This window comes from Bufo gargarizans, chromosome 9 (assembly GCF_014858855.1).
Source record: "Bufo gargarizans isolate SCDJY-AF-19 chromosome 9, ASM1485885v1, whole genome shotgun sequence".
Classification (NCBI taxonomy): Eukaryota; Metazoa; Chordata; class Amphibia; order Anura; family Bufonidae; genus Bufo; species Bufo gargarizans.
In genome coordinates, this window is record NC_058088.1 from 192,647,393 (window position 1) to 192,662,643 (window position 15,251).

Sequence of the window (15,251 nt, forward strand, 5' to 3'; positions counted from 1 at the left end):
TACAGAAGTGACTAATTGGGTTGGAGCCGGAGTCTTCCCCCATTCATAAAGACGGGATCACTTAACAGACGCCTTCACCGGTGGTGTGTGTATAAGTACAATATGGCGCAGTTATAGGATTACTTAGTATCGTCTCCATTTGGGGATGGGTGTGAAAACTCGGACATACTGTATATACCTACCCAGACTCTGCAGGGTACAGACATCGCAGCAGAGTCTGTGCTTTATGGCAACTGCAATAAATGGAATTTAAGTGTCTATAGACTAAAAAGCTGCCCATACACATTATATTTATGCTGGTTGAACGACCGGTCAGTCGTTCAATGGGTATTGGGGGCCTTCTGACCCCCCCCTCCTGATGTTTGTGGAGAGAGGCTGTAGGCAGTTTGATTTTCAACATGGCCGATCCTTTTGTTCTCAGGGGAGATAAGATGCTGCTAAATATGTCTAGAAGTGGCTTAGTTCACTTTTCCTATTCTTAACATATTCTGTGTGAGCTAGTGTACGGGGAGGGGGCCTATGATTGCTGATCCTCGTGTACGCTTCTACGGATATTGAGAGGACTCCGCTGAGCTTCACATAGTCTACACAGCAAAGCTGCAACTGAGGCATAGATCTGGATGGGGGCAGAAATGTTTGAATCAGCAGAACAGAAGGAATCTAACGGTGCTCTTTGTTTAAAAGGAACCTGTCACCGGGATTTTTTGTATAGAGCTGAGGACATGGGTTGCTAGATGGCCGCTAGCACATCCGCAATACCCAGTCCCCATAGCTCTGTGTGCTTTTATTGTGTATAAAAAACGATTTGATACATATGCAAATTAACATAAAAGAGTCATCTCTTACTTGTGTGACCAGCGAAGAGTCATATTTTCAAGCACTGACTCATCTCAGGGTAATTTGCATATGTATCAAATCTGTTTTCTTACACAATAAAAGCACACAGAGCTATGGGGACTGGATATTGCGGATGTGCTAGCGTCCATCTAACAACCCATGTCCTCAGCTCTATACACAAAATCCCGGTGACAGGTTCCCTTTAAGGCCTCATGCACATGACCGCGTCCATTTTGTAGTCCGCAAATTGCGGATTTGCGAAACACAGATGCCGGCCGCCTTTTTGCGGAACGAAACGTCCAGCCCTCAATAGAGCAATCATGTTCAGGGCATGTTCTATTTTTTTTTTTTGGTGGGGCTGCAGAACGGACGTGCGGATGCGGACAGCACTCCGTGTGCTGTCTGCATCTCTTGCGGCCCCATTGAAGTGAATGGGCCCGACCCGCAAAAAAAATGCAGCTCGGATGTGGAACCAAACCACGGTCATGTGCATGAGGCCTAAGGCTTCATGCACACGGCCGTTCCGTGCATTGGGGACCGCAATTTGCAGTCCCCAATGGACGGGCAACATCCATGCAGCGGCTAGGATGGATCTTGAATGGGTCAGTGATCCGTCTGCACTGCAAAAAAATTGAACATGTTCTATTTTTTTGCGGTGCGGAGGCACGGACTGAAACACCATGCGTTCCGTGCCTCCGGATTGCAGACCTATTCAAGTATGGGTCCGTGACCGCAATACGGCCACGGCCGGGCCTAAGACTGAGGTACTGTATGTGCTGACAGATTCCCTTAAAAAAACTTAGGGTGATGTATTATTCCTTGTACCGCCAAAAAACTGGCAGAAAAAAGTCATAAAGGTTTGGGGCACAACATTTTGCACTTTTTGGGGGTTTGGTGACTTACTTGCCACTTTCCCAAAAAGTGTGTGGGGCGGGGCTGGCGTACCTGTCCCTTCGCGTTTGTTATTATCTATGCCAGGAAACTGTGATGAATTTTAGTGGAAATCTCCATCAGCCGGGGGGTGTAGCCTGCTGTTTTGGCACGTGGACCTGCATAGATGCACAGCTATTAAGAGGCATGTGCTTAGTAATAGTGCGGTGTCTGACGCCAGGGGGGAGGGGGACAGACCAACGTGTAATACATTGCTCTTTGTAAATGTCCCCCATAATGTTTTGTTCTCCGTTAGTGTCTAAAGCTAGGTTTCGGGTTGTCAGATTATGCGTTTGACAAAGTGGCAGAGTTAAAGGTCTGTGAGGATAACCAGCAGAACACTGAAAACAGCTACGGAGGGAAACATGACCTCAAAACATTGCGTTCAGTCTGTTCACAACGAGCAGGATATGCAAAGTTTATATAAGTTTGGAGTTTCTGTGCTGATTTCCAATGTTTGTTACTGAGCAACGGAATTCTATGTTATGTTCCATGCCAGGATCGCTAATGATTCTTGTCTGTGCCCCGCAGCATTGTAATAATTCTCGCTACTTTCCGCCTCGATGGCAGCATTGCCAGGCCGGGCCCCTCCACTCTGCATTGTGTAATAATAATTGGAGTACGTTCGGACTGTTATTGTATTGGCGGACGCCAAGTTTCCAGGCCGCCAGTTCTTCGTCTTGCGTGGACGGCTGTGTATTAAGATTGTCCTCGCTGCTATCCTACAAATCACGCCCTGAAGATGGCTGCAGCTTTCGGATTACAGTAATATGACTTTTAGGCCAAAACCTAAAAGAATCAGTATGTCACCAATCCCCTGCTGCCCCCATTCTGACGTGGCCGGGTTAGGGATGAGCGAACTTGGGTTTCAAGTTCGGCGTACAAGGTTCGGATTCAGGTTATCTAAGAATTCCATGATGGATTCCGCTACCACAGATCATAAATTACGGACCGTGGTAGTGGAATCCATAACGGAATTCTTAGATAACCCGAACCTTGTACGCCGAACTTGAAACCCAAGTTCGCTCATCCCTAGTCCTGGTCCCCCAGCGCAGATCCATCCGTTGTGTGGTGCATGAAGCTGCTCACCGTTCATTTCAATGACCAGCTTCATCCGACGTGTAGTGCATGGTATGGAAGTTGGCACCCGAGTTACAGCTGGTCAGTGGCGTGCAGGGAATTGCACCCATGCCAATCGGATAATCCTGAGAATAGACCATCCCTTGTAAAATCTCTAAAGCCTAAATGGTCAGATTCCCTGGAAATCCATATCCATACAGTGCCACATAATAATGCCACAGACTGCTCAATGCAGTGTAGAAATGGTACCACTGTGCAGCGCCCACATAGCACTGCTAAGCCAGACATAATGCTTCCATAGTGTGCACAGGATTGCGCCATATAGTGAGTATATCTGCTATACGGATTCCAGATAAAAACGCCTTACATTATCAAATAAGACTGCCATATAGTCAACGCATCATGGGACTAGAGTTTCTAGAGAAGCTGATGCCACGGTGAAGTTCACCACGAATGATGGAGCTGGTTGTCGGAGCCCCTGGAGCTGGTTGTCAGACACGTTGTTATAACGTCTATGGGCTGTTCCCAGGCATCATTTTCATAGGGGCCTTGTTTGACCTGATGAACTTTGACCAAATTATGAGCCTGTAATGTTCTGCACCTTGAAGATCTACTGCAAATGATGTTTTAACGTGCCCGGATTGCTGCACCTGTCTTTCCAGCTCTCCCTCATTTAGTGCAGAGAATGAAGCCACAGCACGTGGCGGGGGCGGACCAGCCCATCTCATTTATCATTTCCTACACCTGTACAAAATTATCTAAAGGTAGCTAGCGCAGAGTTAGGCCAGCAGTGGATGCACCTAAGTTATGTAGCGGCCGGGCGCATCAAGCGCCAGTGCAGGGGTATTAAGACTGGCATCTAAAACGGAGGTCTTAATAAATGACCCCACATGTGCTTCTCCTGTAATTGCCACACAGATCCCAGACACGCAGCAAAAAACGCTATGTCTACGGGCACCCTTAGGGCCGTGTGCTGCCCGTTGCCGTATCGCAGACCACATTTGCAGATCCACAGTACGCAGGCACCGTTCCGTGTGCATTTCACATCACGGATGCGAACCCATTCACTTCAATGGGTCCGGAGATACGAAACGGAACACTACGGAGTGCTTTCTGGCGTTCCGTTCCGTGCCTCTGCACCGCAAAAAGATAGAACATGCTCTATCTTTTTGCGGAACGGAGGGATCGCGAACCCATTCAAATGAATGGGTCCACGATCCCCATGCGGCTGGGGCACAGTCGGTGCCCGTGCATTGCGGACCTTAGGGCTCAATTATACCAATTTATTTTGCTTTATTACAAAGCAAATGTCAACCATTTTACAATCACTACATATAATGAATCTACAAAAAAAAAGTTTTTTAGCGTCCACTAAAAAAAAACAGATGCAGCATCAGTTTTTTTTTGGGAGGATCAGTTTTTTTCCACAGATCCCTTGTAATAAATGCCTATGCTTGTCCGCAAATGTGAAAAAGTAGGACATGCACTATTTTTTTTTGCTGAAGGGAAACACGGACAACAGACGCGGAACACAAACGGATGAACTATCAGCATTTTTTTGCTAACCCATTGAAATTAATGGGTCCCCATTCTATCCGCAAAAAAAAAACAGAACGGAGGCCGAGAAAAGCAACCGTCGTGTGCATGAGGCCTTAGGACTCATGCACACGGCCGTGACGTTTTTTTCGGTCGGCAAAAAACTTAAGCTGCCAGTGTTGCTTTCCGCAATTTGCGGAACGGAAGCCGGCAATATAAATGCCTATTCTTGCCCGCAAAGCGCGGACAAGAATAGGACATGTTATATTTTTTTAACGGGCCCGTGGAATGGAGCCACGGATGCGGACAGCACACGGAGTGCTGTCCGCATCTTTTGTGGCCCCATTGAAGTGAATGGGTCCACATCCGAGCCGCAAAAACGGCGGCTCGGATGCGGACCCAAACAACGGTCGTGTGCATGAGGCCTTATCCTGTACTGATCCTGAGTTACATCCTATATTATACTCCAGAGCTGCACTCGCTATTCTGCTGGTGGAGTCACTGTGTACATACATTACTGATCCTGAGTTACATCCTGTATTATACTCCAGAGCTGCACTCACTATTCTGCAGGTGGATTCCCAGTGGATAGGGGGTAACTTGTTTTTACTGGAATACCCCCTAAAACTTCATATGCATAACTTTGGAAACCCCCTTACTTTAAAGACCCTGCTAGTGTAATCCGCTCACCTATGTGCATCCTGTAAGGGCAGCTGTATGATGATGATGATACATCTGCAATGAGCAGGATAGAATAAATGGGGAACTGTCCGCTCACCACTACATCGCCCTCTGATAACCGGCCCATTCCACGCCGTCTATTTCTGGCGGTTTATAATAAGCCGTGCAGTGTGTGATTGTGGTAATCACTCGTTTCACACATTCCAGGACTTTTTTCCCCCCGCCATATTCCAAACAACAAGGTCTTTTACGGATCGGGGGGCTCTTGACATTCCAGTTCTGTAGGGTCGCATTTGTCTTCGTCACTATCTACAGAATTTCTGGATCTCTGGCCCGATCTCCATGGGGATGTCAGTGGGGCCAGAAACCCCGCAGCAGAGATGACTGACCTGCAGCTGTTTGGATGAGCAAATCAGGGCGGAGCGGACACAAATGTATGGAAAGAGCTGCTCAGAAGTCTCATGTTCTTTCCCCGGTGGCCCAGAACATTTTTGGAAAGTTCAAGTAGAACATTTGACATCCTGCAACCAATTACATTATTATAATTTTTTTTACAACTTAAACTTTTTTTTTTACGATTTTCTGATTTTCTTTCCTATTAAACTATCCAGATGGTTCTCATTCCCCCCTTATTCTGAGAAAGCAGGGCGACGGCCCGCACAGCTCTCGGGCGGGTTCTCCCTCGCTGGGCCACATTTGTTTTTAGCATATTTTATTCAGCTGTCTTTCTTTTGCCGAGTATTTTATTAAAAGTTGCACAGACGATGATAAAGACTAGGCGTATATTTATTAGTCTGACCTAGGGCTGGGCGATTTTGCAAAAAAATGTAAAAATCCTATGGACGATCAATTAAAGTTTTCTTATTTTTGTTAATAAAACTGAAAAAAAAATACCAAGGCAGCAGTAAGGCAAAAGACGGGGCTGGACAGGCGAGTGACGTGGCGGGGCAGGTCAGGAAAGCCACGTGGCAGGCCAGGCGGGCAGGCAAGTGATGCGGTGGGATGGGCCAGGAGAGTGATCCGGGCTGGTGGGCCAGGCAAGTGATGCGGTGGGATGGGCCAGGAGAGCGATCCGGGCGGGCAGGCAAGGCGACGCGGGTAGGCAAGTCATCCGGGTGAGTGCCGCCGCGAGGCGGGCAAAACTGATTTGACGTTTCTGTAAAAAAAAACTGAATTATCAGATGCCTCAAAGACTAATGAATCGCCCAGCCCTAGCCTGACCTCTGGTGGTTGTTTTTCAGTAGGACCGGTTTATATTCACTTACACTGGTCTAATTTATTTACGCATGAAAAAAGTCACACTCTCCGGGAAATGCAAAAATAAAAAAATTGCACTTCCCCACTGCAAACAGATTAAGAAAAGTACGCCAGTCCAGAAGTGGAGTACAAATTTTACTGTTTTTCTGACAAAGTCAGGAGCCTAAAAAGGCGCACCTACAGAAGTAGGTCAGAAAAAAGTCCGACAACTTCTGAATTAGTCTAAAAAAAAAATCAAAGTAGGCGAAACGAGGTTTTTAGACTAAAAACAGGTGCAGACACTTTAGTAAATGTGCCTCACTATTCCTTGTCTACTAAGGGCTTGTTCACATGAACGTATGGGTGCCGTTGCCGTATTGCGGACCCGCAATAAACGGACACCGTTCCGTGTGCATTCTGCATCACGGAGGCGGACCCATTCACTTGAATGGATCTGCAAATCCGGAGATGCGGAAGGGAAGCACGGAACGGAAACTCACAGAAGCACTACGGAGTACTTCTGAGGGGTTCCGTCCCAAACTTACGTTCCGCACAAAGATAGAACATGTCCTATCTTTTTGCGGAATGGAGGGATGAGGACCCATTCAAGTTGAATGGGTCGGGATCCGTCCCGGAGGCCTCACGAACGTTCTCCGTGCATTGCGGACTCTTCAAACAGTTGATTGGCGAGGCGGCTGGGTGTCTGACCCCACCAATCACATACTCATGACCTATTTTGAGGACAGGTTATCAATATAGGGGTCCTAGGGAAAACCCTTATGCGGGACTTGGACACATCTGACGAGATCTGTGTGGCCCTTTTACAACTGTCCGGCATCCATAGCCTAAAAGCACCGAGCAAAAAAACAGCTACATGTTATATATTTCTGTCTGGAGCTGGAAATCATCTGCGGTTGTAAAACTGATCCTCCAGATGCCAGAAACGAAAGCTAGAAACTATCGGATCAGTTATGTATATGGGAATATTTTATGAATGATTGTAAAATCTACCCAAACACCGCCCCCTAGTGTTATAAATTGTATTACACTGCGCAGTCATCCAACACACTGCCCCCTAGTGTTATAAATTGTATTACACTGTGCAGTCATCCAACACACTGCCCCCTAGTGTTATAAATTATATTACACTGTGCAGTCATCCAACACACCGCCACCTAGTGTTATAAATTGTATTACACTGCGCAGTCATCCAACACACTGCCCCCTAGTGTTATAAATTGTATTACACTGTGCAGTCATCCAACACACCGCCCCCTAGTGTTATAAATTATATTACACTGTGCAGTCATCCAACACACTGCCCCCTAGTGTTATAAATTGTATTACACTGCGCAGTCATCCAACACACTGCCCCCTAGTGTTATAAATTGTATTACACTGTGCAGTCATCCAACACACCGCCCCCTAGTGTTATAAATTATATTACACTGTGCAGTCATCCAACACACTGCCCCCTAGTGTTATAAATTGTATTACACTGCGCAGTCATCCAACACACTGCCCCCTAGTGTTATAAATTGTATTACACTGCGCAGTCATCCAACACACTGCCCCTAGTGTTATAAATTGTATTACACTGTGCAGTCATCCAACACACCGCCCCTTAGTGTTATAAGTTGTATTACACTGCTCAGTCATCCAACACACCGCCCCCTAGTGTTATAAATTGTATTACGTTGCTCAGTCATCCAACACACTGCCCCCTAGTGTTATAAATTGTATTACACTGCGCAGTCATCCAACACACCGCTCCCTAGTGTTATAAATTGTATTACACTGTGCAGTCATCCAACACACCGCCCCCTAGTGTTATAAATTGTATTACGTTGCTCAGTCATCCAACACACTGCCCCCTAGTGTTATAAATTGTATTACACTGCGCAGTCATCCAACACACCGCCCCCTAGTGTTATAAATTGTATTACACTGCGCAGTCATCCAACACACTGCCCCCTAGTGTTATAAATTGTATTACACTGCGCAGTCATCCAACACACTGCCCCCTAGTGTTATTAATTGTATGAAACTGTGCAGTCATCCAACACACTGCCCCCTAGTGTTATTAATTGTATTACACTGCGCAGTCATCCAACACACTGCCCCCTAGTGTTATTAATTGTATTACACTGCGCAGTCATCCAACACACTGCCCCCTAGTGTTATTAATTGTATGAAACTGTGCAGTCATCCAACACACTGCCCCCTAGTGTTATTAATTGTATTACACTGCTCAGTCATCCAACACACCGCCCCCTAGTGTTATAAGTTGTATTACACTGCTCAGTCATCCAACACACTGCCCCCTAGTGTTATAAGTTGTATTACACTGCTCAGTCATCCAACACACCGCCCCCTAGTGTTATAAATTGTATTACACTGCGCAGTCATCCAACACACTGCCCCCTAGTGTTATTAATTGTATTACACTGCGCAGTCATCCAACACACTGCCCCCTAGTGTTATTAATTGTATTACACTGCTCAGTCATCCAACACACCGCCCCCTAGTGTTATAAGTTGTATTACACTGCTCAGTCATCCAACACACCGCCCCCTAGTGTTATAAATTGTATTACACTGCGCAGTCATCCAACACACTGCCCCCTAGTGTTATAAGTTGTATTACACTGCTCAGTCATCCAACACACTGCCCCCTAGTGTTATTAATTGTATTACACTGCGCAGTCATCCAACACACTGCCCCCTAGTGTTATTAATTGTATGAAACTGTGCAGTCATCCAACACCCTGCCCCCTAGTGTTATAAGTTGTATTACACTGCTCAGTCATCCAACACACTGCCCTCTAGTGTTATAAGTTGTATTACACTGCTCAGTCATCCAACACACCGCCCCCTAGTGTTATAAATTGTATTACACTGCGCAGTCATCCAACACACTGCCCCCTAGTGTTATAAGTTGTATTACACTGATCAGTCATCCAACACACCGCCCCCTAGTGTTATAAATTGTATTACACTGATCAGTCATCCAACACACCGCCCCCTAGTGTTATAAATTGTATTACACTGCACAGTCATCCAACACACTGCCCCCTAGTGTTATAAATTGTATTACACTGCGCAGTCATCCAACACACTGCCCCCTAGTGTTATTAATTGTATGAAACTGTGCAGTCATCCAACACACCGCCCCCTAGTGTTATAAATTGTATTACACTGCGCAGTCATCCAACACACTGCCCCCTAGTGTTATTAATTGTATTACACTGCGCAGTCATCCAACACACTGCCCCCTAGTGTTATTAATTGTATGAAACTGTGCAGTCATCCAACACCCTGCCCCCTAGTGTTATAAGTTGTATTACACTGCTCAGTCATCCAACACACTGCCCCCTAGTGTTATAAGTTGTATTACACTGCTCAGTCATCCAACACACCGCCCCCTAGTGTTATAAATTGTATTACACTGCGCAGTCATCCAACACACTGCCCCCTAGTGTTATGAATTGTATTACACTGCGCAGTCATCCAACACACTGCCCCCTAGTGTTATAAATTGTATTACACTGCGCAGTCATCCAACACACCGCCACCTAGTGTTATAAATTGTATTACACTGCGCAGTCATCCAACACACCGCCACCTAGTGTTATAAATTTTTTTACATTGCCCAGTCATCCAACACACCGCCCCCTAGTGTTATTAATTGTATGAAACTGTGCAGTCATCCAACACACCGCCCCCTAGTGTTTATATTAAAAATATTCCTACGACTCCCTACGTCTGCCTCACACACACTTGGTATTTCTCCCTGCTGGAACTAGTATAATACCGCCTCCTGTGCTGTAATCCTGCTCCTGTATTTTCTCAGTAATTACCTTTCCTTTCTTCCACAGTATGGTATAGTACTGGACGCGGGCTCCTCTCACACCGCACTGTTTATCTACAAGTGGCCTGCAGACAAAGAAAATGACACGGGCATTGTGAGCGAGCACAGCATGTGTGATGTCCATGGTGAGTAAAAGCTCCTCCCACCCGACTACGACTACTTTACACAGCAGTTTGTTCACCAGAGCTGCTCATCCTGCTGCAGCCAGGGAGAGGCCCCCGTAGTCAGACAGTTTTTGGCCATCCGCCCACATACAAAAATACATGGACCGATCGCACTTTCTCCTTTTTTCTCCATTTCCTGCATATTCAGATCATATCTGTGCCCCCGAGGGCACCGCTACATAACGGTGTGGTAATGCCAACATAACGGCCCACGTGCCCATTAATTTCAGCCTGAAAATCACAATGAACGTATTATTAGAAATAGTATACAGCTCTAAGGCTGGGTTCACACTGTGCGTTTTTGTGTTTTAAAGGGGCAGTCCGAGATTGTGATATTGATGACCTATCCTCAGGATGTCTTGTAGTAAAGTGAGGAACCGCACTCTGTTCAAGGGTGTCACCGGTGCCAATCAAGGGCTTGTTATGCCGTTTATCAAAGTAATAAAGTATTGAGGCACTCAGGTTGGTTTATTTCATAATCTCTGCATCATCCATTCGCCCCCGTGGTATATATAAGCGTCAACAACAGAATATTTCTGACCAGACGTTTCGGTCACCGTGGACCTTCATCAGTGGTCATGTTATCTGGAATAATATTGGATACATGTTCAAATGGGTTGTTCGGATGGCAGAGATGGCATAACATAATCATAATTTTTTTTATAAATATTAAATAATGTACAAGCCAGATTTGATATAGTCATAGCAGCAAAGCAAAAAATGGTGTCCAGCGATAATTTTTTAAAAATACATATAGGTGCAAATGAGTGCAAATACGACGGGTCCGTGGCATACGGTTTACAAAGTTAATAATGGTAAAGTGACAATATAATGGTAATAGGAGTGTATGCGGACATAATGCACATGATTATATTGTTATGGCAGGGTTTAATTTAGAGCATGATTATACACTGTATACTATATACTGCGGTCCACACATGTGTGCCGCCGAGTACTGCTGGTGTATGCCGGATCAAGGGCTGCTTATGGCGTTAGTCCGGTATAGAGGAATCGCTGCATGGTTATACCGTTGGTTTCATAGTTTAGCATTTGTATGAATACATTAACCCTCTGTGTTGCATATTGCAGAGTACTCAGGCCGTATAGCATATATCATTCGCATATGTATGAGGGCACAGGCGGCATATCGTATGTCGTTTGCATATACCACAGCATTTTGATACATATAATCATAGATACAATAATGGTACATATCATACGGCATATATCAGCATACATCATAATACATTCGATGGGCTCAGTGTCCCCCATGTGTTATTCCTATACTTGGAATCCTGTGTGCATATGGAAGCATGGAGGGGTGAAGAACTGCAGAAAGTTTCCATGGTCGAATAGACAGATATAATAAGGAGGTTTCTGTGGAAGAAAGATTCAGGGTTAAGATGAGTTCTCTACCTGAGTGGTGGGTAGCGGTATTCTGGGGGCGCTGGATGCAGATCTGACCCATGTTCTGCCGCGGTTTAAATCGTCTGAGGGGATCGCATTTCCGCTACCCACCACGCAGGTAGAGAACTCATCTTAACCCTGAATCTTTCTTCCACAGAAACCTCCTTATTATATCAGTCTGTTCGACCATGGAATCTTTCTGCAGTTCTTCACCCCTCCATGCTTCCATATGCACACAGGATTCCAAGTATAGGAATAACACATGGGGGACACTGAGCCCATCGAATGTATTATGATGTATGCTGATATATGCCGTATGATATGTACTCGGGGCACTCTCGCCGATCCGCTGTTTGAAGAGGCCGTGGATCTCCGATGAGCGCCATGACCTCTTCTTGGGCCGGTGACGTTGCGCGTCGGTCACATGATCTAGTTGTAGCTCAGTCCTATTCAAGAGAATGGAGCTGGGCTGCAATACCAAGCATAGCCACTATCCAATGGACGGCGCTGTGCTTGGTAACTCTGCTTTCACATGTGCAGCAGTGCGATATACTATAGCCTCCAGAGAATGCCAGGAATCGGCGGGACACAAACCGAAGCACACAACGGTTTCTGTCCGGCCGATCTCCGACAGACCCCGTCCGGAAGTTCCGCATCTGGACAATATTGGCAGTCTGCCGGCTATGTTAAAGCAGCCTAGGCCGCACACCGCGGCCTCCTCAAACAGTTGATCAACGGGGGTGCGGCAGTCGGACCCCCAAGAGATACTAATGACCTATCCTGAGGGGAAAAACCGCACACCGCGGCCTCCTCAAACAGTTGATCAACAGGGGTGCGGCAGTCGGACCCCCAAGAGATACTAATGACCTATCCTGAGGGGAAAAAAATGCATCTGAAAAATTTATTGTAAAAAATAAATAAATTTATGCAGTTCTTTCCAGAAGAAAAATGCGCGGTGTGAACGCTGCCTTGTAGGAAACGCATGTTGATGGTTCATACATTTCCCACTTTTCCGCCGTCATGCTTTCATTGAACAAGAACGTGAACCCCGTAAAGTGGCCGTGGATTTATCTGTCATCTGTCCTTAGGTCCCGGGATATCCAGCTATTGGGAGAATCCACCTGAAGCTGGAAAGAGCCTGGAGACGTGTCTGCAGCAGGCTGTAAGCGATATTCCCTCCAGTCGGCATTCCATCACTCCCCTCTACCTAGGAGCCACCGCTGGGATGAGACTGCTCAAGTATGTACGGGGTGAAAGCCAAGAAACACAGAGGTCTTAATACTTCCTGAAAGGAAGAACGGTCCACTGACGCAGGAATATGTCCCCCCCCCCCCCCCCCCCGAATCCTTGCAAATCATCTGAGGTTTTCAGGATCATCTTGAAGCTGAAGGGGAGCTCTAACGCCAGCCAGATTGGCGGCCCCCCAGCTTTCACATAAAACAGATGTAATGTGTAAATGACAGAGAAGAGCAACTCAAGGATTACTGTTTACTGTCCTGTTTCTACGTTGCCCCTTTAAGATGAACTACCGGGGGAAATTACGCCCACAGATTAATAAGTGGGCTCGCGTCTCTCAGGCTCCGTTGCAGCAGGTTTAGGAGAGTCGCCCATATCCTGATATTTTATTAATGACCCTTAATATGAACACTACACCAATATTCATTAATAAGCTTTTACACTGAATACTAGGTTCATGGCCCATCTAGTGAGATTCCGCTCAGTGCAGGGAGACATCTGCTGCGGAGACCACCCATACTGATATCCTGGAGACTCCAGGCCTGCAATGCTGAGTTATGTCCCAACCGCTCCGAAAATATTCTGTTGTATAGATTGTAAGTTAAGTTTTTATAAGCTCTCCCTCCTCCCGAGCTGCATACTGGGTACTATGTTGTGCCTGACACGGCCCAGTATTAGGTTACATTGGAAGAAAATGCCAAATAATCGCATAACTCTCCTGACTCCTCGAGCTCCACCGGCCAAATCTGGGCTTATCAAACAAGTCCGGCCAACACGGATATTCACATCACCGGGGCAGGAAGAGAGGGAAGGACATGCTAGTGTATACAGCTGAATAATATAACTACTATAATACTGCTCCTATGTACAAGAACATAACTACTATAATACTGCTCCTATGTACAAGAATATAACTACTATAATACTGCTCCTATGTACAGGAATATAACTACTATAATACTGCTCCTATGTACAAGAATATAACTACTATAATACTGTCTCCTATGTACAAGAACATAACTACTATAATACTGCTCCTATGTACAAGAACATAACTACTATAATACTGCTCCTATGTACAAGAACATAACTACTATAATACTGCTCCTATGTACAGGAATATAACTACTATAATACTGCCTCCTATGTACAAGAATATAACTCCTATAATACTGCCTCCTATGTACAAGAATATAACTACTATAATACTGCTCCTATGTGCAAGAATATAACTACTATAATACTGCTCCTATGTGCAAGAATATAACTACTATAATACTGCCCCTATGTACAGGAATAGAACTACTATAATACTGCTCCTATGTACAAGAGTATAACTACTATAATACTGCTCATATGTACAAGAATATACCTACTATAATACTGCTCCTATGTACAGGAATATAACTACTATAATACTGCCTCCTATATACAAGAATATAACTACTATAATACTGCTCCTATGTACAGGAATATAACTACTATAATACTGCCTCCTATGTACAAGAATATAACTGCTATAATACTGCTCCTATGTACAAGAATATAACTACTATAATACTGCTCCTATGTACAAGAACATAACTACTATAATACTGCTCCTATGTACAAGAATATAACTACTATAATACTGCTCCTATGTACAAGAATAAACTACTAATACTGCTCCTATGTACAAGAATATAACTACTATAATACTGCCTCCTATGTACAAGAATATAACTCTATAATACTGCCTCCTATGTACAAGAATATAACTACTATAATACTGCTCCTATGTACAAGAAATAACTACTATAATACTGCTCCTATGTACAAGAATATAACTATAATACTGCTCCTATGTACAAGAATATACTACTATAATACTGCTCCTATGTACAAGAATATAACTACTATAATACTGCTCCTATGTACAAGAATATAACTCCTATAATACTGCTCCTATGTACAAGAATATAACTACTATAATACTGCTCCTATGTACAAGAATAACTACTATAATACTGCTCCTATGTACAAGAATAAATACTATAATACTGCTCCTATGTACAAGAATATAACTACTATAATACTGCCTCCTATGTACAAGAATATAAACTGCTATAATACTGCTCCTATGTACAAGAATATAACTACTATAATACTGCCTTCTATGTACAGAATATAACTACTATAATACTGCCTCCTATGTACAAGAATATAACTACTATAATACTGCCTCCTATGTACAAGAATATAACTACTATAATACTGCCTCCTATGTACAAGAAT

At 44.7% G+C, this 15,251-nt stretch overlaps 1 protein-coding gene across 1 annotated transcript in view; it reads left to right on the forward strand.

Annotated features, from left to right (window-relative positions):
* Positions 1-15,251, forward strand: part of ENTPD2 (ectonucleoside triphosphate diphosphohydrolase 2) — a 43,372-nt gene that overhangs the window by 10,194 nt on the left and 17,927 nt on the right. Inside the window, exons 2-3 of the mRNA XM_044268589.1 lie at positions 10,178-10,295; positions 12,830-12,980. Coding sequence (XP_044124524.1) covers positions 10,178-10,295; positions 12,830-12,980 — 269 coding nt within the window. The remainder of the gene's footprint in view (positions 1-10,177; positions 10,296-12,829; positions 12,981-15,251) is intronic.